The sequence below is a fragment of the Syngnathus scovelli genome, chromosome 12 (assembly GCF_024217435.2).
Source record: "Syngnathus scovelli strain Florida chromosome 12, RoL_Ssco_1.2, whole genome shotgun sequence".
NCBI lineage: Eukaryota > Metazoa > Chordata > Actinopteri > Syngnathiformes > Syngnathidae > Syngnathus > Syngnathus scovelli.
Genome location: NC_090858.1, coordinates 9,181,217 through 9,203,017, shown reverse-complemented (window position 1 = coordinate 9,203,017; position 21,801 = coordinate 9,181,217). Strand labels below are relative to the sequence as shown.

The following is a 21,801-nucleotide window of genomic DNA, read 5'->3' as shown; positions in this document are numbered from 1 at the left end:
GAAAAAGGTTACCCGGAAGATGCACTTCTTAGATTGAAATGTTCAACTGGAAGTCGCATGTTACAACATCCTGGTTATCTTCACACTGAAACAAATACACATTTTTCCATAGCAGCATTCTCATGTGGGTTGGTATCGTTTTCTAGTCGGTGCTTGTTTTGTTCAATCTGACTGACAGACTTTATAAGTGTTTTATATAAATCTTTTTTGAAGTCTTATTTTTTTTGACTGTGCAGAATTTGCTGAAGAAAGACAAAGTGTTCTGCGGTGTTGGTATTGGTGGTTAATAATCACCAATGGGCAGCATACCTTTTATTGAACGTGTCCCTACGGTCAAATTGTTTTCAATCTTTCCTAGCGGCACCATCTTTTTCGTCCAGGTCTGCTTCATGAGTTCATTTTTTGAAATGATCCTGTTGAACCACAACTGAGCCGCTCTTACTTCACATAAAACTAATAATGAAGACATTTCATCTGTGATTCCAATTTGCTTCCACTTTCGAAACTCTGTGGTGTAAAAATGGATGGGTGGATAAATAAATCTGCGTGGTCTGCACTCTATCCAAACATCATACATTCTGAATTTTGCCATTAACAGTAATGCATTATTCATTTATAATGCCTGCAAGGTTAACACAATCTTGCAAGTTAATAGTGGTGAAAACAAATAAGGAGTTTTCCAAATGCTGAAACTCTTGTAAAAGTGTTTTCTTTCTGTCTTAAATTTCACTTCTGGGCACATTTGAATCAAAACATACTCTACTTGCTTGAAACATGCCCAAAACCCCTTTTGTTGATTTTATTTATTTAATATGTAGCTATAGTGTATAATGTTTTACATAATTAATTCTGTAAGCTAACAAAAACTGAAGTATTTGATGGCGAACACAATGCTTTTGCTGTCTTTTGCGAAAGTAACAACTTGCCAAAATAAAACTAGTTTTGAACAATGTTCTTTGTAAACCTGAACTATGGTGACTTGAGGTTTATCTCTGCAATTTTGTTCTTTAAATTGTTCTTAACATTTAATTCCACTACAATTCCCAGAAAAATTGCAGCACAAACAATCCCTCCGCCCCATTTCTCTTTAGAGTTCAGACTTTTAGTGTCCAGGTGTGTTTTTGGTTTTGCGGCGCCCATGGTGAGATTGGCTGTGTGTTTATAATGACTAATTTAGCTAAAGTGTCCCGGAAAATAAACAGAAACGCTAGAATAATTCAGGGATCACGCTTCCCAGCTGCCTGCAACTCTAATCTTGCCAGGTAATTTTCCTCAAACCCATTGATTCCATACACGTGATTGAATTTCAATGCATCACTGATGAGGGGGGGTTGGGCAACCTACCTGAGCACTCAAATAGATTGGAAAGCAGATGTTCATTCAGCTTCACAGGTGATAAGTGTTTTTGCAAGCTTCAAGTGAAATCTTTATATAAATATATATATGTATATAGTATGTATACATGTACGTATGTATGTAAGTATATGATTCTTTCATGGTATATAACATTCACAAACCATAATTGTAAAACAAAATTAAAAACAGTTGTCTTTGATCTTTGACAAAATTGTCCCGCAAAGTGTATTGGAATAAATTCACATCAATCAACAATGCTATTCATGCACTATGAATCATAATTATTTCTTTTATCTACACTTTCACTATGCTTGTTGCACTGAAGTGTTTCAAACCGCTTTCATAGGGCTCGTTTGGTGCGACTGATCCACCTTTCTCATTGTATTGGCGTGACACCAGGCAGCTATGCTGCACATGCACAGCAGCTCCAGATGCGTTGGACCTTATTAAATCTGTGTAAAATGTGAAGCCCCCCGAAATTGGAGTCCAGGGGAGAATCTCTGGGGGTGCTCTCTAAGTATTGCCCTACATTGTCTGCAGGTCAGAGGGCATCAAAGAGATTTGCATGCGCTTCCACGCAAGAAGAAGTATTTAAGTCCAGCGTTTAATTTAAAGTGGCACAGAGGCAGTTGGAATTCAGCACAATATCTTTCCATTCCCCCCACGTAATGGCCTCAGCCACCTTAATTTATTTCTCCCCACACTTCATCTCACTGCACGTGTTTTTCATTTGTGTGGATCAGGAGCATTCTGTGCTTTCATCTGGAGACCTCCCACACCAATCATAACATTTTTCTGAAAGATGGGCAACTCTAGGCTCCATCTCTACATCTGCGATGGAAGGCAATCAGTAAATTGACCTCTTAAGTGCAATGGAAATGCATTAGCAATGGGTTGTGATCACAACCAGAGCACTGTGGATCACAGTCACTAAGCCTATTGTCTCTCAGGACAAAGAAGGTTTTGAGCTACCATGGGGGACTATTCCAACTTTCTTCGCAACTACCGACAAAGTTAAATTGTCTTGATCCATGGTCTAATCCTCATTCTTTCAGTTTGGCTGTCACTCACCCAGCAATCAGTTCTTATTTCCTGTGGTCGCACATGCTTGTATGGCATCATTAGCCGGGGCTCAGCCCTTTCCCGTATTTAGCCACATATGCATTCCCTGTCACTCTTTTTACGAAGGGTGAACATTTTCAACACCCTGACAAGTCTTTGGGTGTTGGAGTGTAAAAGTCTAATACTGACCTCCTATTGATTTTCTAATCCTCTTGAACGAGAACTAGAACCATGGTGCTATGTAATAACTACTTATGGTGCTACATACACTATATAGAAAGAAGAAAACCTACGTGTTTGAAAGTATATCATTTGAATATTCGTTTGAAACATTCATTATATTAGCAAGCACTATTTTAGATATTGAAACTGAAAACCAAAAATAATAACTTCTATGTGAAAGTTGTTGCACTCATTACTTGAGTTGACGATGGATTTCTGGCGACCTGCTGCCTTGTACATCAAGCAAAAGCCCGTTACCATGTTGAGGAAGAAACCTTGACATCGAAGTGTTGAAATATCGAAAGTTCAACCTTGGTTTCTTTGTAACCCATGTTCATCTAATGAGACCTTCCTTATCTTCAGTTTAGTCATCCTCAAATGAATAATAAATAAAAAAATGCAAGACTGATTTGCAAATAGCTCACAAACCAAAATAAGGTATTTGACAAATTTTCTGAAGAAGAAATGTTGAACATTGGAATTGTGTTTTAAAGTGTCTTTTAAAAGTTACAAACAAAACGAATTATTGTGCAATACAACTGCTACTTGAGTTTTGCAATTGTTCACTGATGAGACCTGAGGCCTGCATATAACCAAAACAGATGCAGCTCTTTAAAGAGGCCTCTGAAGTTTCCTGCAGGTAGTGCCCTCCTGTGAGGCCGACATTTACTGTTGTTCTGAGGCTACCATATTTCATCTTTTAATTAGAACGTGAGCGATCCCAGATTACTAAAGTCAAGCAAGAGATACTCCGGCCCAACTGTGGGAAACTCTCCTTTTCACTTTTGCCCTGAGCAGCTGGCCTCCTGTTTAACAACCCACACATGTGGAGTGTGTTTGGCCACAAAGACGTACCAACAAATGAGTATAGGGGGAAAAAAAAAGTTGATTCCATGTGCTGTTCCATTAGTTGTTTAATATGCATGGACTTGTATAATTAGTACTATGGGAATATTTTTTGTATACACTGGTAATCTGAATAAATTATAATAGTGGTCCATGGTAATTAAATTATATAGAAAGTGACCTTGCAGCTTGTTGTTGGAGATATCCTGTCGATCTGCCCTTGAACAATACACGGACCCCGATCATGCGTGTATGTGTGTGGTCTGATTTCTGGTGGGGTGTGCAAAACAAAAAAATCACAGCAGAATGTAAAAGGAAAATTCCATTAGAAGTTTGAAATTAGTTCACGAGGTTTAAAAGCAAAACTACTTTTTGAGTACTGAGAAAGCATGTAATCACCCTCTGCATTCTTGATGAAAGAAAACATGTCAGCAGTCTCTCATTTATTAGTTCACCATTTCTGCTTGACTTTCACTGAAAATATCCACGGCAAGTTATTTTCTTTTATATAACCATATCAAAGACCAAATCTGAGCCAAACATGCTTGTCTTTCTGAACAGCAGTCATAGGGGACCATGCCGAGCATCGATTACATTTTGTTTCATTGTGTTAAGCGCATTATAATCAAGCACAGACATACGGTCTCTATTGTGTTGCTGTGTGAAACTTGGCAATTTGTTGGACCAGCTTTAACTTGATCCTGGTTCGTCTTGCCATCCACATCTCATTTCAGATGAATGCAAAGATTAAACCATGTGCTGTGTGAACAGAAAGCATCCTTCCTTTTTGTCTTTCTTGTAAATGGGAGCCAGCTGTAGCCAACAAGCTGCTTGTTTGCTGTGTCAGTTAAAAAGTTTATTTAATCAGACTAAGACAGATGCTCTGGAAGTTATTGAAAGCAAACTATCCACTATTATTTTCCTTTTTTTCCTGAATACATCTGCCAAACACAATTGCAAATAAAAATTTATTGTATTTAAAGAGACACACAACATTAATGCACTTAACGATGCCGCTTTTGCCAAGAGATTTTTGTTTGGCTTTCTACTCCCGAAATCAGAATTTTCACCTAAAACCATTCTGTCATAAATCATAAAGTAGTTGATCTCAGAGTGTGTAATGGTTTGGTACCAGTTTTGTCAGACAGTGCTGTTGCAAAGGGGTCTGACGCTGTTGTCTTTATGGGTAGAGGAAAAAAAAGAAGTGAGATAATCCAATTAAACGCTTTGCAGAGTAGAAGTTGCACTCCAGTTCTCTTAATGGTGAGCTTGAACTGGAACTTTACTGATGGTTTCCCATAATTAGAACTTCCATTAATGATTACAAAGTCCCCCTTCCTTCAAGGGGTGCCCTAATCCACACAGTGTCATTCTGCCAATGCTCAAAGAAGGCAGTCTGATACGTGAATTTAGCAATGTTATGGTTATTATGCCGTAAAAAATGCCTTCATCTTGGCAGCTTCACAAAGCCTTGATGGGATTATTGGAAGCTCAGCCAGATTCTTTCAGAGTTGATTAATATTTTGTGGATATTATTGGTAAAAAGACTTAATGTGTTTTTTGAAATCCATGCTTAGCAATCTCCCTTTTTTCCTCTATTCAGATTATTATTATTTTATTATTCAGATGTTGAAAAGCTGGCAACAGACGTCTGCTAACACCGTGGTTAATTTATTCTACTTGGGTGTGAGTCTGTGTACCTGTATGGCTGCCAATTTCATTTCAGCCATTTATCCATCCTGTCTATTTTTATACCGCATGCTTTTAGCCACCTGTAGCATCACTCAATCTTTGCAAAGTGTTCATGCTGAAGTCACTGTTCGAAAGTACATTATGTACGATAGTTCAGATAGCCTTGAACTGCAGATCTATCTCTGTCCATGATAGAGGTCACAATAATCTATAACTCTTTTTTTCACATTTACAATAACGCATATTGCGTTTGTGATGTTTAACAGTTAGATTGAATTTGACAAACACATGATTCGCTAACCTTTTTTCTCAACCAATTTGTCATGTTTGCCCTTTTGCTTTAGAAGAAAGCAACCGTTTAAAAAAGAAAAAAAAGGCTAAGCAAGACGTGCTCTGCAAACAGTAAAAACAAATACTTCCATTGTTACTCCAGTATCTTATCACTGTGGTAGTACTTTGAATTGCACCGCTTTTGACACCTGGCTTTTACAGTTGGTTTAGACGAAAGCAACCGTTTAAAAAAATAAATTAAAAAAAAAAAAGGCTAAGCTCTGCAAACATTAAAAACAAATACTTATTCCATTGTTACTTTAGAGCTCCAGTATCTTATCACTGTGGTAGTACTTTGAATTGTGCCGCTCTTGACACCATGGCTTTTACAGTTGGTTTAGACGAAAGCAACCGTTTAAAAATAATAATTAAAAAAAAAAAGGCTAAGCTCTGCAAACAGTAAAAACAAATATTCCATTGTTACTTTATGGCTCCAGTATGTTGTCACTAACAGTACCCCTTTTGACACCTGGCTTTTACAGCTTGGGAACTAGTATTGCATATTATTAGCCCGGGGGGGGGGGGGGGGGGGATAACTGCTCCTTGTACCTTGAGGGACAAAAGTGGACTCCTCCTGTACATCTGACTGTGTTTGCGGGTCTGAATGTAGAATCTGTTCCCACATTCACTGCAGAGACCAGCACAGGAAAGACCGGGTTAATTCTGGGGGGAAAAGATACATCACTGTAGTGTGGCACCCGATGCATTTCAAATGACGTGTCCTTGGGATACAAGGGTGACTCCTAGGTCCTTGTTTGCTGGCAAGGTGTACTAGTGTGACTATGGCTATTATTGAAAGGGTCTGCCAATGAAAGGTCTTGCCTACCCTCTGACATTGACATATTATGGGAGTTGTTTTCCTGAGCTCAACCAGTTGAAGGGCTTCACTTCATTAAGGTTTTCACTTCAGTGCCTCATGTTCCTTTTTGTAGCACTCTCCGGAATGCTGATTTATTTGGAAGGCTCTTTGGCTGTAGCAATACAACTAGATATATCCCATAGTACTTGACTTTTACAACTTAAACGCACATTTTCTTTTATTATCATTTTTTGAAAAAGGTGTCATAACATTTATTGCAACTTATATTGAAATTCATTATAAGCATCTAAATATATTTTGGGGCATTCTATTTGGCAATAAACAATTAAGGTAAGTGGTGGCAATAATAATAATAATAAAAATAATACTAATAATGAATAATTACATATACAACACATTTAATTTATTATACACTTAAGATTTCAGAGAAGTTTCAAAGTGCTACAGTGGATTAAAAACAGATTACAATACAAATGTCTGAGTTTAACACAAAGTGTTCCTTTGCAACAATCAGGATGAAAGAAAATAGAGATTTAAAGAAAACAGTTTACGAATATAACACAATCTTTTTTTTCTTAAAGTCATTACATTTTTTGGGTAAATGGTAAATTTATATAATATACCGTGATATCAAGATTGTTACAATTCCATATTAATGTTGTACTTTCAGATTTCAAATGTTCTCATCACTTGTACACAGTCCATAGATAACTCCATTGTTTGCTGAAAACAAATTAAAACATTCTGCCTGATAACATTTCCTTTTCTATAGTTTATTAGTCTCCAGGGTAAGTGTAAAACCATATACGTTGGCTCCTCAGAAGTGAGAAACTCCTCACAGTATCACTAGTTTGATGGTGTGATCCTTGTGTTTGCTTGGTGTTTTGGAGGAGCCAAAGTGAAGCGAGTCTGTCTTCACTGATCCCCCCAGGTTGGAAGCTCTCACACAGGAACACCAAAGCTGACAACCTCGTGTAAAACCCTTCAGTCTGGCCAACCAAGCCCCGGGAACTCTTTGCAGATCATTCACTTGCTGTCCACCTATGTCAGTGTGAACTTTAGAATAAGTGCTGCTTGACAGAGACACATTGGAGTCACTTAATATGCCTTTCTGGCAAAGCCCTTGTCACCCTCACTTCAACCTTTCCACCTCTTCTGAAAAATATTTTTATAAATCTGCTGCAAACTCAGAAGTCAGGCTATTGCAAGTGAAGTCATATTCGCATTAAAGTCCATGCACATCCTTTTTGTCAGTCAAGATCATTAGGATAGCATTGGAATAGCTACAGCAGCTGCATTTTAGGTTTAAAAAAAAAAAAAAAAACAACCTTGGAGGCTTGTCAATTAACATTTGCAATTATTCTGCACTGTAAAGTTCAGCGTGAGGGTGGCAAAATCATACACAGAATCAACCACTGTGAATGCATTTTCTAGTTAAGTTCCCCCAAGGTGACTGTTTCACCTCCGCAGCCTGCAACGTCTGTCATTTATTTTGTATGATGAATTGTTTTATTCTCTTGTCTGCATGTGGGAGGATATTTTTTTATGAAGTGTCTTCTCAAATAAAATGTGTAGGCCTACTTGCTTTTTTCAGTCAAATTTTTTCACTTGTTTATGTTAAAAGGCTCAGTGGCTCATTCAATACCAATACTTGAAATGGATATTTTCTTCAGTATGTTAATATATTAATATTTCCTCCTCTTTAAGGATTCTGAAGCTGGATTTTTCCATTTTTTTGTTGCTAATGAGAACTCACTGGAATCTGAAATGCACATCAAAACTGTTAATTTTTCACAGGCTATTTTTAATGCAGAACAGTTGCATTGTATAAGTACGTATGCATCTGTATGTGAGCATCCTTCTTGGTTGTTAGAATTGTCCTCACCAGAGATGTCATTGTTTATGATCATTGAGTTATTGTGAGTCCTATTTCATACACCCCCCACCAACTTTATGATTACAAGGCGGAGAAGTGATAGCTAACAACTACTATTGGCAGCTAAAAGCCTGTTTTGTGGAGCTGAACTGTCTGCTGCAATTTTTCACCTGGGAAATGTGGCTTGTGAGATAGTCTGTGAAATAGAGCACAGACAATAGAAAACATCATACCAGAAGCATTTTTGAGTCTTGTTCTAAACCTACAACTGCCGAATATATTTTGTTGGAGTAATATGTAGTGGGTATAAAACATATACACTCCTCTGCTCAATGGGCAGTGCTTTGTAATTTTAAAAAAAACGAGACCAAGATAAATCATTGCAAAACTTTTCCACCATGATTGTGACCTATAATAAGGAAATATAAATGACTTACTATGTAATGCATTTGCACAAATGTGCAACCTTCTTAGAACCAGCGATGTGGTCAGAATTAACACAATTTGGCATTTGAACGGACATTTCCTGTACATTAAAATTATTCTCGGCCTGCTATACAGGCTAATTGAATTTTTGAACGATGCTTTGAGGATCTCATCTTGTTGCTTCAGTTGACTCAACTTACCATCTTCCTTTAGACTTGCACATCTAATTGAATAACAGCTCAGATTGCATACATTTTGGGTTCTCTATGGGACAATCTGTAGCAATTGCACCCATTGCTTGTAATGGATATATTTGGTTTAACCTTAATTAGAATTAAGCACCCCTCTAAAAAGAAGCTTTATTTAATGTAGCTTTCATTGCAATTTTCTGTCCAGGGAGTCTGTGACTTAAATTGGATCCGTCTGGAGCCCAAATGCACTTAACACGTAACCTCTATCCTGACACCGCTGTAAACAAATTGATGCCAGTAAGACTGAAATTTCTTAAGTGCTACTTAACTGTGTTTTTCTAAGGAAGTGAAATTGTCATTTTAAGCACAGAAAGGACATATTTTCCTTTTGGCTTATGCACATGAGCTCTACTGTCCTGACTATACCAGCTGGCCTGCCTAAGGACATATCCTCTTTTTCAAATAGCTGTTCCAGGCACATGATGTTCAGTGGCTGTTGTGTACATTGAACTGCAACGAAGCGTTACATCACTTTGGAGTGTGAAGTTATTTAGTTAGTTGTGGATTGTGAAGGCTCTGCGGAACCCCGTGGGTCGTTTCCAGTCCAACAGGCCTGGTAAGGCCGAATGAAAGAGATGCTTAAATGTTGATAAACCAACGAGGCCCAGTGAAATGTATCCATTTCTGGTTCGAGTAATAATGTCTCACGTTAAGAATAAGTTTATCACTTGCTAAACGAAGCAAAACAATTTTCTACAGCTTTTCACTCCGCAGTGACAATATGTGCAGTAATTCCCTGATCTAATATTTTTATTATGTTTTAATGTAGTGGTTTGTTTCCAAATGAATATATTTAACATTTATCAGATTACTTTGAAATAATGGCAAAATGCTGCGTTTAAATGTCAACATGTTTTGAGACATTATTCTAAAATTAGTACTATTAGTATCAGTATTTTTTATTTGGTTTCCTATAAAATTCCTTTCTGAGCATGTTGCATGGGTGATACGAGTTTCACACGGTCTTCACATTCGAGAGAAAATGTTGCCTGATTTGTACCTTGCTTAAATGTTTACACTTTGTGTTTTTAATTTAAATACAGTGTTTAGGCGTTTAAAAAAAAAAAATCCCATTGTGAATTTACCAAAGATTGCCTTACTCTAAGGTAGCGTCTAAAATAATGGATACTCCTGTGCTGAAGTTGCCACCTGCATCTTCACTTTCTTTCCACCTTCTAAAGAATTGGGGGTTTGGTGGGTTGCAGGTAGATGTATATTTATGAGGGGGATGTGTATTTCTGGGAGAAACAGTGTTGTTAAAGGTGACCTTGTTAGATAAAAGGAGGGCTTGGAAGCCAAATGATGAAAGAGAATGGGATCATCACGGGCTCACTAATGTGGATTTGAAGGTCAGGTAATTATAACAATAGACGTGGGCTGTTTTTTGGCATCTGGTATTGTTGGTTTGTTATGAAGGTGACAAGCATACAGAGGAAGGGGATTAATCACTGACACCACACTCTTGTCACTTTGATACATTCAGACATCATCATAGTCCTGCTGTATGCTTGTTGCTGCAAAACAACATCAGTAAAGCAAGTGTCAAAAGAACTCTGTGGTACTAGCAGCGTTTGTTTTCAGACACAGCCCACATGTCGCTGACATTAGTGTTGAGGCATCCAAATAAGAGGGGAAAAAACATTTTGAAAGAGTTTTCACAGCTTTTTAGGTAATTGTGATGTTTACATGTCATTGTTCTTTGCATACACATATCAAGTCCAGGTTATTTATGTAGCTCTTAATGATCTCAAGTTTGGGACGGCTTCACAGGCCCAGAGTTCACAATAACCATTTTGAGATTTTCTTAAAAATGTAAAGTGCAATATAAATACAATTTATTATTATTATTATAACCCTTGTTAAAACCCTCTGGCAAATGCTTCTTTTGAATCACAAAATATGATAATAGTTAAAGGCAACAGATTTTTAAGACTGTACCTAACTTTTCTAACCTGTCAATTTCGATAATGAGAGAAAAAAAAAAAAGTTTATTTTAGTGACTACACATTTATTTTCCAGCACATTTTTGCTGTTAAACAAACAAAATAAACATGTGCAACGACAGCGCCCGGCGCAGTTTGCTGCTATAAAATATTCATGCAGTCATGCTCCCTCTAAATTGTCAAGCAAATCACTGACACTTTTGTACACAGCATTGCAATTTAGCATTGTACATGACTTGAGGTTTATATTATTGAGATCATGTCCTGATATTGTTTTGCACACCATGCACACTTTATGCCACCGTTGCATTATTTTCACAGCTGCAAATGTTTCTTGAGCCAGAATTGTTTGTCTCTGTCGGAACGTGTGCTGCTACTCCCAAGTTTGCCTGACTCTGTTGGGCTTCTCTGGGACTACTTGAAGCTGTAAAGAACAAAAACCTCTATAATCAGGCAAGGCAGCATGTGTGGTGTAGCATACATTTTTAATGCGCCACAAATAGCAAATACCACTGCTGCCTCTTTTCCTTCATTCCACACTTGGTGGATTTTCAAGTTTTATTTCTTTTTGAAATGTTAATGAAGAAATAACCCATCATAGAGGGTTTGAACAGAGGCATTAGATGGACTGCTCTCGGTATCAAATCCTTGCTTGAACATTTCCAGTGGTGCTGCTTTGTGCTTCAGTGCATGCACATTAAAGTGGGTATTGTGGATGCGATTTCGTGTGTGCATAGGCCTCAAGTAGCAGTGCTTGTTAGGAAGGTTGTTGAAGTGGAAAAAGTTTGTCTGTGTATTTTGCACGAAAATAAAATTTGACAAAAGTACTTCACTTGACTGACTCTCTGAACATTGATGTCATGGACTGACATTTTGTGGAAACACACTGAGTAGAACATTTAATGACTGTCTCAATTGTTGGTCAAGTCTACAAGTGATTAATCGAAACATTTTGGTCTCAGTGTCCATACTTCTGTTTATAGTTGATAGTGTAATAAGTGTCAAAACAAATTCAAGGCTGCAGTTGCTGAGCAGACTTGTGTGTCTTGGATAGTAGACTGCTATGGAGATTGTTTATATTATTGTTTGTATCTGTTATCTTTACTTGGCTAGTGTGTTATAGTGCAAATTTGCCCTTGAACGCATTGTTGGTGTGTTGAGTCAGCCAGGTTGGGTGAGTAGGGAGGTTGCTCCAGCACAGCAATGTACTTCCTGCCCAGAAATTGTTAGATACTCGGTGCATCATAAGCACATTGACATGGTAGAGAATCCACAGGGTGTCCTGCCGCAACTCCCAGCAATTTGTGACACCAGTCTTGTAACATGTCTGACATGCCTCATATTTGGTTAAATAGCCATCTGCTATGAAAATAAAAAAAGCAAACTGAAGAATGCCTTTTTTACATTCCGTTTGTGTGTGTCATCTCTTTAAAGTGCACCTTTATCCACCAAAGTGATGCAGAAACTGGTGAGAGGCTGAGCAGGATGTCAGCATGTGAGGCTGCATTCAATTGAGTATAGTTTGAGGGCTCAGCTAAGGTGGCCAAGGAAGTAGATCCATTTACTATCTTGAGGTTTTGTGGTTATGCATCACTACGTTCCATTTAGCTGCATGATCAAGAGATGCGCCGATGACGGCAAACAAGCACCTCTCTCCTCACACTCTGCAGTGCAATGCATTGCATGGATGCTTTACAATTAAACACACAGTGAGGCTGGAGGGGAAGAATCTTGATGTGGTGCCACGATTCATAAGCTGAGGCTGTCATACCTTCTGGCTCTGTAATCAATATTTTCCTCGCTATGGAAATGTGCAGCAGTTTAACCCTCTGCGTTTCCATTGGCTGCGGGCTGTGTGAGGATGTTGTGGGGATTTGGAGTTCAAAAAGCGCACTGGAAATGGTGTTCCCACAGTGACAGTGAAGGCATGTGTTGGATGAGTTAGCCCAATGTTGTGGAGAAGGACTTCCTAATGACCTGTCATCTTCAAGTAGTCCAGGGAGCCCATCCATTGAGATTTATGACCTGCGTCGTGGTTACCCCTGGAACAATTCACTTCTTGATACACGTCATAGCTTCTTCTCTACTGTGCTTTCCTTAATTGCCTCATTTTAAACCTTCCACGCTTACTCTAACTGAGAGATACTATTTCTTTTCCGAAACATTTCAGGTTCAAAAGTTTCTGTAACTTTGTCGAATGTCAATTGCTCTCATAGTTGTTCTAGAGGGGGATAAGGGGTCTACTCTGTCCTTGAATGATTGGCTTCCCGTGGACTGAAATTGAAAAACACAACTTCAACAAATCATTTGATAGTGGTTTGTATTGAGGTGAATAGTTCTGTCATAATGCTTTTTGTTATATCGATGGCCGGATGGTCCGGGACATTCCGATTCATGTTTGTTTTCTTAACACATACATATATGCTTTAAAAAAAAAAAAAAGAAAAAGAAAAACCTCTTTTTCAAATACAAACTTCACCACTTTTGACTTGTCATTAATGCCCAATATACTAATGGTAACTACCAGAACACTATCTATTCTTAGTTGAACTAATTTAATCTTTTTGCATGTAATTCTCCCAAAATGCCCAAATTGACTTGCGGATTCATGGGCACTTCTTATTAGATGAGTTTTTATAACCATTTGCAGGAACAATTAAATTTCTGCCCGATTTGCACACACAAACCTTTCCTCTTGTCCAGCTGCCTGTTAAACTTGTCTTGTGGTCTTGTTGGCATTTTCACATTTTCTTTACAAGTGTGGGTCTGGCTGCAGATGTAGTTAGCATATACAGTACAACGTGCTGACAGATAAACAGCCGGAACGTGTTTCATGACATTTTGACGATTAAAAACAAGACGATGGGGTGGACGGGAAATGAAAATGCATGCAGTGGCACTTCTACCTCCCCACCTTTCATATTTATTCTACCAATAACAGATGAGATGGTTGCCAAATGCTCTCAACGCTGCGACATCAAGTCACGTGAATAGAAAAAAAAAAATCCTCATAATATATTCTCACAACTATGGCTGAACCCCTCTCCGACACACACTTTCAGGATTTGTCAGACTGATTAGAAAGCACATCTTCATTCTCTGATTAGGTGTGGAGTAAATGAAGCGGCCCCCCTCTGGTATGCATTTCCATAATGTCAAGTAATTAAACCCCAGTGTTTTAATAGATCAGGAATAAGAAGATTCCCCAGGTGACAAGACAATGATCGACTTTCAGAAAACTACCTTACTATCGGCTTTCTTTTAAATCAAAACTGAAACTGTGGCTTTCATTAGGATTATATGTGGAGTTGTAACATACAACAATCCAAATCAAATGCCATCAGAATTTATTTTTCTCCAGTTTTATGCATAATATGGGTCTAAAATGAGTTTGACTGACATCGATGCAGTTTATTTGCATGCTATGGAGTTTGAAAGCACACATGCCTGCAAATCGAGCAATTTTTAATACGGCACTATTGTGATAGTAAATTATAATTCATGACTCCGATGCCTGCCCACTTTGTGGTGGCTACACACCCACTCAATGCGATGGAAAATCACTATGACCAACCTGTTCATTTCCAACCAAAGTGATCTTACAAATATGACAGAGATGTTTTAAAAAAGTACATAGTGAAACGAGACCTTAGACCTAAGTACATTATCAAGCATTTATCACTTAGACCTCCATTTCTGCTCCTCACAGTTGAAATAGGTTCATAAACAAAAAACAATAAAATGCATTTTCATTCTTGAATGGCCTGTTGACAAAGTCTAAACTTAAAGAAAGGTTGACATGAACGTCTCCCTCCACTCACACTAAAAAAATAAAAAGAGAGAAGCAGCATTGTAAACATGACAGGGGACTGTCAGTGTATCATTGTTAGAGTTATGTTATGCACTTACTGTATGTGCACACACCAAAAAAATAACAAAAGGCCTTTGATGAGCAAATTCTGCAGTGGAAAAGCTTTCCTTTGTTCCTGTTCCCACCCACACGTGCTGCTCAGTGACAACAACGCATACCCATGATAGTGTCACAGAAAGTTGTGGAAGCTCCACAAGTCCCCCCCCCCCCGCTGTCCTTATTTAAATATAAAAAAAAAAGTCTCTGCTGTGATTTTGCAGGTTGTCCTAAAAATCACATGTTCATTATCTGTTGCTTTTTCGTTTTCTCCTGAGTCATAACTGTTCAATGGCTTACTTATGACTTCTAATGATTTAGCTGGAACACAATATTTTGCAGATGATTATGCCCATGCCCATTGTCTGAACTTCACTTCAAACACAAACTTCCTACTTTCTGTAACACCCAAATTAACTCATGTATTCTTAAGACCCTCTGCTTCTAATCTTTCTCCTTTTCATGTGGAACGGATCTTTCTGACAGAGCACAACCTAAATAGGCTAATTGTTATATGATATGCTCGACACTTCAATAAGTCTGGCGTGCTCTACCAACAAAGTTTATGTACTGAAACATTTTAGAACAAGAAAGGAATTTGGTTTTTCCAATGTTTTCCTTTTACTGGAACCTGTCCATTTCATCAACATGTTTCCATAACAACCCACAAATTCCTGATGTCTGTGTTTTGCTGAGATGAACGCAACGTTTTCGCACCACAGGGCACTTTTAATTGCTTCAACTGGACTAAGGTTTTAATGTAGCCTTTCCCTAAGGGATACATCTGCTAATTAGTATAGTATTTAATGTGATAGAACACAATTTGATTTTCTTTCATGAATGATAAACATGTGGATGATGAATGCAAATTTCCCTCTGTATAGTACAATTTTTATAACACCGATTAAAAATCTATAAAAAAGCCTTAGCCTGAGCGTTATTTTTTTTTTTGGGACATGTTCACATATGTGTTATAAGTTGAGCAATCATGATAGCCTTTTTGTGCAAGCTTTCTGACATTTGATTTCTCTGTTTTTCAGCAAATTCAAGTCTACTTGGAGGAGGAGGTGGTAAGTGAAAGTCTTTCTATTCTACCTATTGGTTGCTGCTATTTTACGAGATAAATTCATTTCGGAACCAAGCCCTCAATATATTTCTATGGAACCGCAGCAGATTTAAGTGTAGATTATGTTCATCAAGTGTCCGTGATGAACGTGACTGAATGTAATGCTGAAAACATGAGCGTGAAGTGCAGCGCAACCTTCTACTGTGCCACACTGGAGAGATGGTCATTACTTTACTGAGCTGCCCAAGCACATTATCATCAAAGCAGTGAAGGAAATCTCAAGCAGCCAACTGTGGTGTTCGAATAATGGGGAAAGAATTGGAATGCTGAAGCCCAAACCTCACTGTTCTTTTCTCAAATTTGACTTTGTCAGTGACATGATTGAAATAATCACCATCTCCCCACATAGTGTGATGAAAGCTCCTAGTTAGCTGTTGAATAGATTTTTTTTTTTTTGTCTTTATAAGAAAGTTTGGATGGTACAGAAGATCATTGCTCCAGCTGTATCTATTTTCTTTCTACATTTGTGTGGAAATATATTTATCTGGATGTTCATCTAGCTTTCCGAAATCAATACATAGTTTAGTTTTTAATGTATGCTCTTTCCATGGTCCATCTTTCTACCCCAAAGTGACTCCACAACAAAGACACAATTATTTCTGTAAAAACGTCCATGTGTGCTTGAGATATCCGCAGTAAGAATGCATCATTAAGGTGGAATAGCCATTTACCCGTGGATCTGCATGTCTGTTTGAGTGCACGTCACGCTGATAAAATCTCATTGGCATGTAATCACACTGTCTGGTGTGGCTGTCATGATATCTCATGGTTAAGACTGCAAATTTTTACACGTGTAAATGCTTAGCAGATTACCTTCTTTCTTTGCATGCAAAGGAAAGACGTTCTGTGATTGATATCAGAGGTCATGATGCAGCTCCATAACCTTGCCAAGTTCTCCAAATGTAATATGAACTCTTAGCCTATGTTTTTTTAACACAAGTCAGTATTCATTTGTTGCACACCAAAAACAAGCCATATATGCAATGTATGCTATCAATCACTAAAGTTTAGTCTCAGAACATTTAAGACTTGTTTGATCCAGTTTCCTGACTATTAAAAATGCAACGTTTGCACCATTTCAACACAAGCCAAACAGAAGTATTTTGTTTTACCGCCATATAACTTTATATTGAAATATAGTTTTAAACAGTCTTTATTTTGGGACAAAAGCTGAACGATTAGACAGTAGCAGTATAACCGACTTGAAAAAGAAATGATTTAAGTCAACGTCAGTTTACACCGATATTCCAGTTCATATTAGTCACTATTGGAAGTGAGAGAGGTACACTTGTGAAATGTTTTAAGCTCAATGTATCATGACGTTTCACTTGGCTTCCAACGAATTTCACTGTTGAGTTCGGGCTAGCCCATGACCTAGAAGTAGCCCCAGCCTAGGATTGGGAACCCCTGTTTTACATTACATTGGTGTCCACTGAAAGTTACATACAGTCACTGAAAATTTTGTCATTTGTATGCACAATTATTAAGAAACACAGACATTTTAGTTGGGCTTTTTGACAAAAGTGCATACTCAACAGTGACAGTAAGACACATACACAGACATGTTTATTAATTCTAATTATGTTGAGTGCCTCTTATTATTATAAAACCCGTTTGTCCAATCATTTGAAGCTTTTGTGCTTAAAACAATTCAAGGTTAAAAAAACAAAAAAAACAAAAAAAAAACATCTGTGATAATGTTTTCATTTCTGTATGCCTTTTTTTTTTCGAGAAGGAAAACAGAATTAGTGGTTTAAATCAAGGACAGTTTTTCAACATTAAAAAGAGTGATGACAATGATTAACCAAACAACCTCCCATGCCTGGCCTCATGGAAAGCCCAGAAGGCTTTTTCTGCTCTTGTGTCTTTATCACTCTGAGGTGGCTGCTGAAGTTGCAAACCTTTCTCACCCTGGCCCTCCCCATAGCTTTATCTGTGGTTTGGCGTGTGAATACCTTCTCCCCTGGTGGTGGAAAGGATCGATGTGAAGAGGGGACGTGCTCTCATACCTTCCTTATCTCCCAGCTGTCTTCTCAGGACTCTGCAGAGGGGCAGTTTCACAACAGGATGATTCATCATGTTTGGGCTCATGCACCAGAGCCTTATTCAGTTCCCATAGATTAGGAGACTGGCCTGCTAATACCACTACCACCTAACCAAAATTGACAAAACCAAGTCAAACTTCCCTTCATTAGATGCATTATTTGATGACTGTTCACTCACTTTTTGGTCTTTTTTTGTCAAGATAGACTTCACACAAATCTGATTAACTGCATTGATCAGCAGATACTTTTGATTTTATGCAGATTTTGTGATTAGATCTAACTCATAATTTGCAGATTGATCACCAATGTTATCATCCTGTCCGCAAAACAAGCAGTGTTTTGAATGTTAACACTTTTAGTTGGCACATCCACCATGGTCTAAATGGCATGTAGCAAAACAAAAATCATTTCCTTGTCCCTAAAAACATTGTTTGCACTCTGAGCGATAAATTATAGAGACAAAAAATAACAACATATACAATGAACACTGTTATGCTCCGGTACTTTGTTTAATCCTATAAAATCACTAATGGGAATTCTCACTGGGCCCTATGTTTTCACTTTTATGTACACAATGGGGTTAGCCCAAATAGCACAGTTATCTGCATTAGACATAGTGGTCTCGCTGGGATTCTGAACATACATGGAAGGAAATAACAATGATCTCTGATAATAGCACACTAAATGAGGCCTTGGTGAATAGAGGATAATTATAAATGGTCCTGAAATGTTCATGTAATGTGTGTCACAATGTGGCTGGATGCTGGCACCATCCCAAAAAGAATGTAAACATCCTACTGTCTGTCTCACCACCACTCTAATGTATCAAAGGCAACACAACTGCATATTCACAGCGTGTAGCCACAGAGTAGGATGTCTCCATTCAGAAAAAAAATTGTATTCTAACCACAATTGTTGCCCATTAAGCAATAGGATTTGACTAGACCACCCAAACAAATTGTTTTTGTAGCATTGGGCCTACTTTCTTGACTCCAGCTGAGCAGCGGGGCACATCCATGCTTGTTTACTAAGTCCCAATTCTGGCTAATTTAGTCATTGGGCTCCAGTGCTCACTGATTTAACCAGCTTCTGCCACTGCTTGCATAACACAGACTCCAGCGCTGCATGCCCACAGGTCTCTTCATTGGCGTGAGTCTGTAAACACGTTGGTGGATTAATTATGGTTGATGTGCCGCCGATTGCATCTGGCTACGGTGGTTGTCCTGCAGTCTTTTTCTTAAATTACAGTTGCGGTAGTTCCGTGTTCAGTCATTTATAAACGGATGTGACATATTTGAACAGCCTCCATTTGCAGAAAAGTTGCGGCTGCACATAGCATTTTCTAAAATGGCCACTTTGAGATCCATTTTTCTAAAGTTTAGCTTTTTTATTTACATGCATACAACTGTCAAAAAAGTAAACTCAAGTCTCAAGATCGGCTCTGTTTTCATGTGGACGGGAAAGAATGACCAAACTCCGGAGGATGTGTTTATACAGAATGAAGAGAACAGAAATACAGATGAAAGAATAATACCCTTTTGGTTTCTGAACTCATGGTAAAATGTCCCCACTGATGGAAGATTTGCAGTTTCAGCAAATCTAAATAGTAGCTTCGGGACTCTATTATCCTACAACTGTGTGTGCTTTAGTGCTTAAAAAGAAAATATTTCCAGTTTTGGACATGTTTGGATAATCCTTTATACAAGATCTGTGTTTTCTTTGTTGTCTGTATCTCCATTTGTTATGCAAAGACTTCTGTTTTCTTTTCACATCACCTCCAGGTGAACTGTTATCCGCTTTCTGGTGCTGCCAGAGGCCTGTTTATTGTGGAGATTGGCAAAGACCGGGGCATGGTGTTCTTTGTTGGGAGGGGGGTGATCTGAGATGGTGTTGTCTGACTACTTGGCCTGGCTGACCTGCTGCCCTAGCTGCAGCCACATCAGCTTTCTGGGAGCTCAGGACCTCCCCCTACGATTAATCACTCAAAGATGACATTCTCATCGCTCATCGATTGCACACGATGCTTGACTGATGGTCCTCAGTTTGCAGATGGTAGTAACAGCCATTAGCATAACTTATGACAAAGATAGCGTGTTTTCTCCAGGGAGTAGCCTAAATAATACAACATGATAAATGAAATGCAAAGATTCCTCCGTCAGCGAAATGCCCTCGGGGCATACTTATCTCCTCATATTTAGTGAGCACTTAGTTACACCCTGATAGAGATGCACCTTTTATCTGTGCTGAAATACTGTAAGTGCTGCGCTCTGGTTGCTGTGTAGCCCAAGTCCTGGTGTTCAGGAAATGTTAAGCAAATGCAACTCATACCAAATTGTTTGAATTTGCATTGATTGGTCAGGACATCGGGTTCAAGATTATATTAAAAAATGGCTCTTTTACATGTGTAGGTTTGCATGTTTGGATTTATATTAGCAGGTTGTCACAGTGAGAATAGTATGTGTACTATATTATCACAATAATACGTATGTAAAGAGTACTTCTGTTGCAGCTACCAGTAGATGTAGTTAACAAGGTCATGCACTGGATTGTATTTTGAGGTAAGGAAATAGTGACAAAAATTACTTTTGGTGTCGCCAACACTGCCTCCTCCTCCAATCTGTAGTGATGGATGAACTAATTGACGTGGAATGATTGAACCATTTATTTTAGTCCAAAATGTGAGTTCCATTTTTAGAATGGTCAGATGATAATAGGAAGGTAAGAAGAAAGTCAAAGAACACCAGATTAAAAACGGACAGGAACAAAAGGGAAAGGTTAGCGCATGCAATTATGTGTGCCAGTGACAAAAAAATGGCCAGTTGTGCAAAAGCTAAGCTTCAGAGACTCTTCAACTGGATTTATGAGAAGGTGTGTATCTGCAAACGACAGAAGGACACAGATGCCACGTGTCTTGGTATCTCCCTAGTAGCCTATGAATCATTCATCTCTGTCCCCATGTATAAATCAAACTGCTGGCCGGCGCCTGCGGCAGTCATGTCTTAAGCTGGTTGATGGCAGCGCTTGATCTCTGGCATTGTATTGCAAGTGAAGGGAAGGAACTAACTTGAATGGCACATATATCAGCATTTGAAACCATGTGGTGCCTTCTTGGCTGCCGTTGTGACCAGATTTGTGCCACTTGGCCAACACAAGACAAGCTTTTTTGGAATAGATGATTCTCCACTGGGGAACATCGTGATCATTTTATACAATGTGTATAAGCCATTGCAACCTCTAAAATATGATGTCACCGTTGCCATTAAAAATATAATTTAAAGACACCATTATAACCACTTTATGGTAACACTTGCAGAGTGTCTAGCCAGAATAAATGAAGCCATTTCCTCCCAACAAATTCTGTAGATTTTGCAGAAGTCATTTTCAGGTTCAAGCTATCTAATGAAGTCTATTGATCTGACAAGTCTCAATACGCAAGTGTCGGAGGATTGAGCAAAACCACCCACTGGAGGTCATTCAACATTTTTTCCCATTCAGTGTCTTGCATTATATTCAATAGTTTGCTATCTTGAAAGGAATTAATCTGCAACGTGACTGCAGTTAGGGCTAAACATTAGAACACGCCCTTTTCGTTGAGTTGTTACAGAAATGTTTTATATACTTTCATACTTTCCAAGTCTTATGAATACAGTAATTTAAGGAGAACTACAGCCTGAGCAGGGTGACCCCAGCCTTCACAGCAGACTGCTTTCATGTTGCTTTTAGAAGAAGAGCATGTTAGGAAAGAACCCACATTCTCCTTAGGATTGTTGATGTGCATGGAATTCATAAACGAAACACACCTCGCTAAAAAATAGTGTAGCAACTTTAATTATGAAGCTGTATGGAAGCTCAGGCTCACAGTACAACTGCAAGGACAGGCACAAGAACAGAGTAGACAT

General features: G+C 38.4%; 1 protein-coding gene across 7 annotated transcripts in view; it reads left to right on the top strand.

Annotated features, from left to right (window-relative positions):
* macrod2 (mono-ADP ribosylhydrolase 2) overlaps positions 1–21,801 on the top strand; it is a 277,199-nt gene that overhangs the window by 46,954 nt on the left and 208,444 nt on the right. For all 7 annotated transcript variants that reach the window (XM_049736627.1, XM_049736628.1, XM_049736626.1 and 4 more), the window contains one exon: positions 15,772–15,801. In XM_049736627.1, coding sequence (XP_049592584.1) covers positions 15,772–15,801 — 30 coding nt within the window. The remainder of the gene's footprint in view (positions 1–15,771; positions 15,802–21,801) is intronic.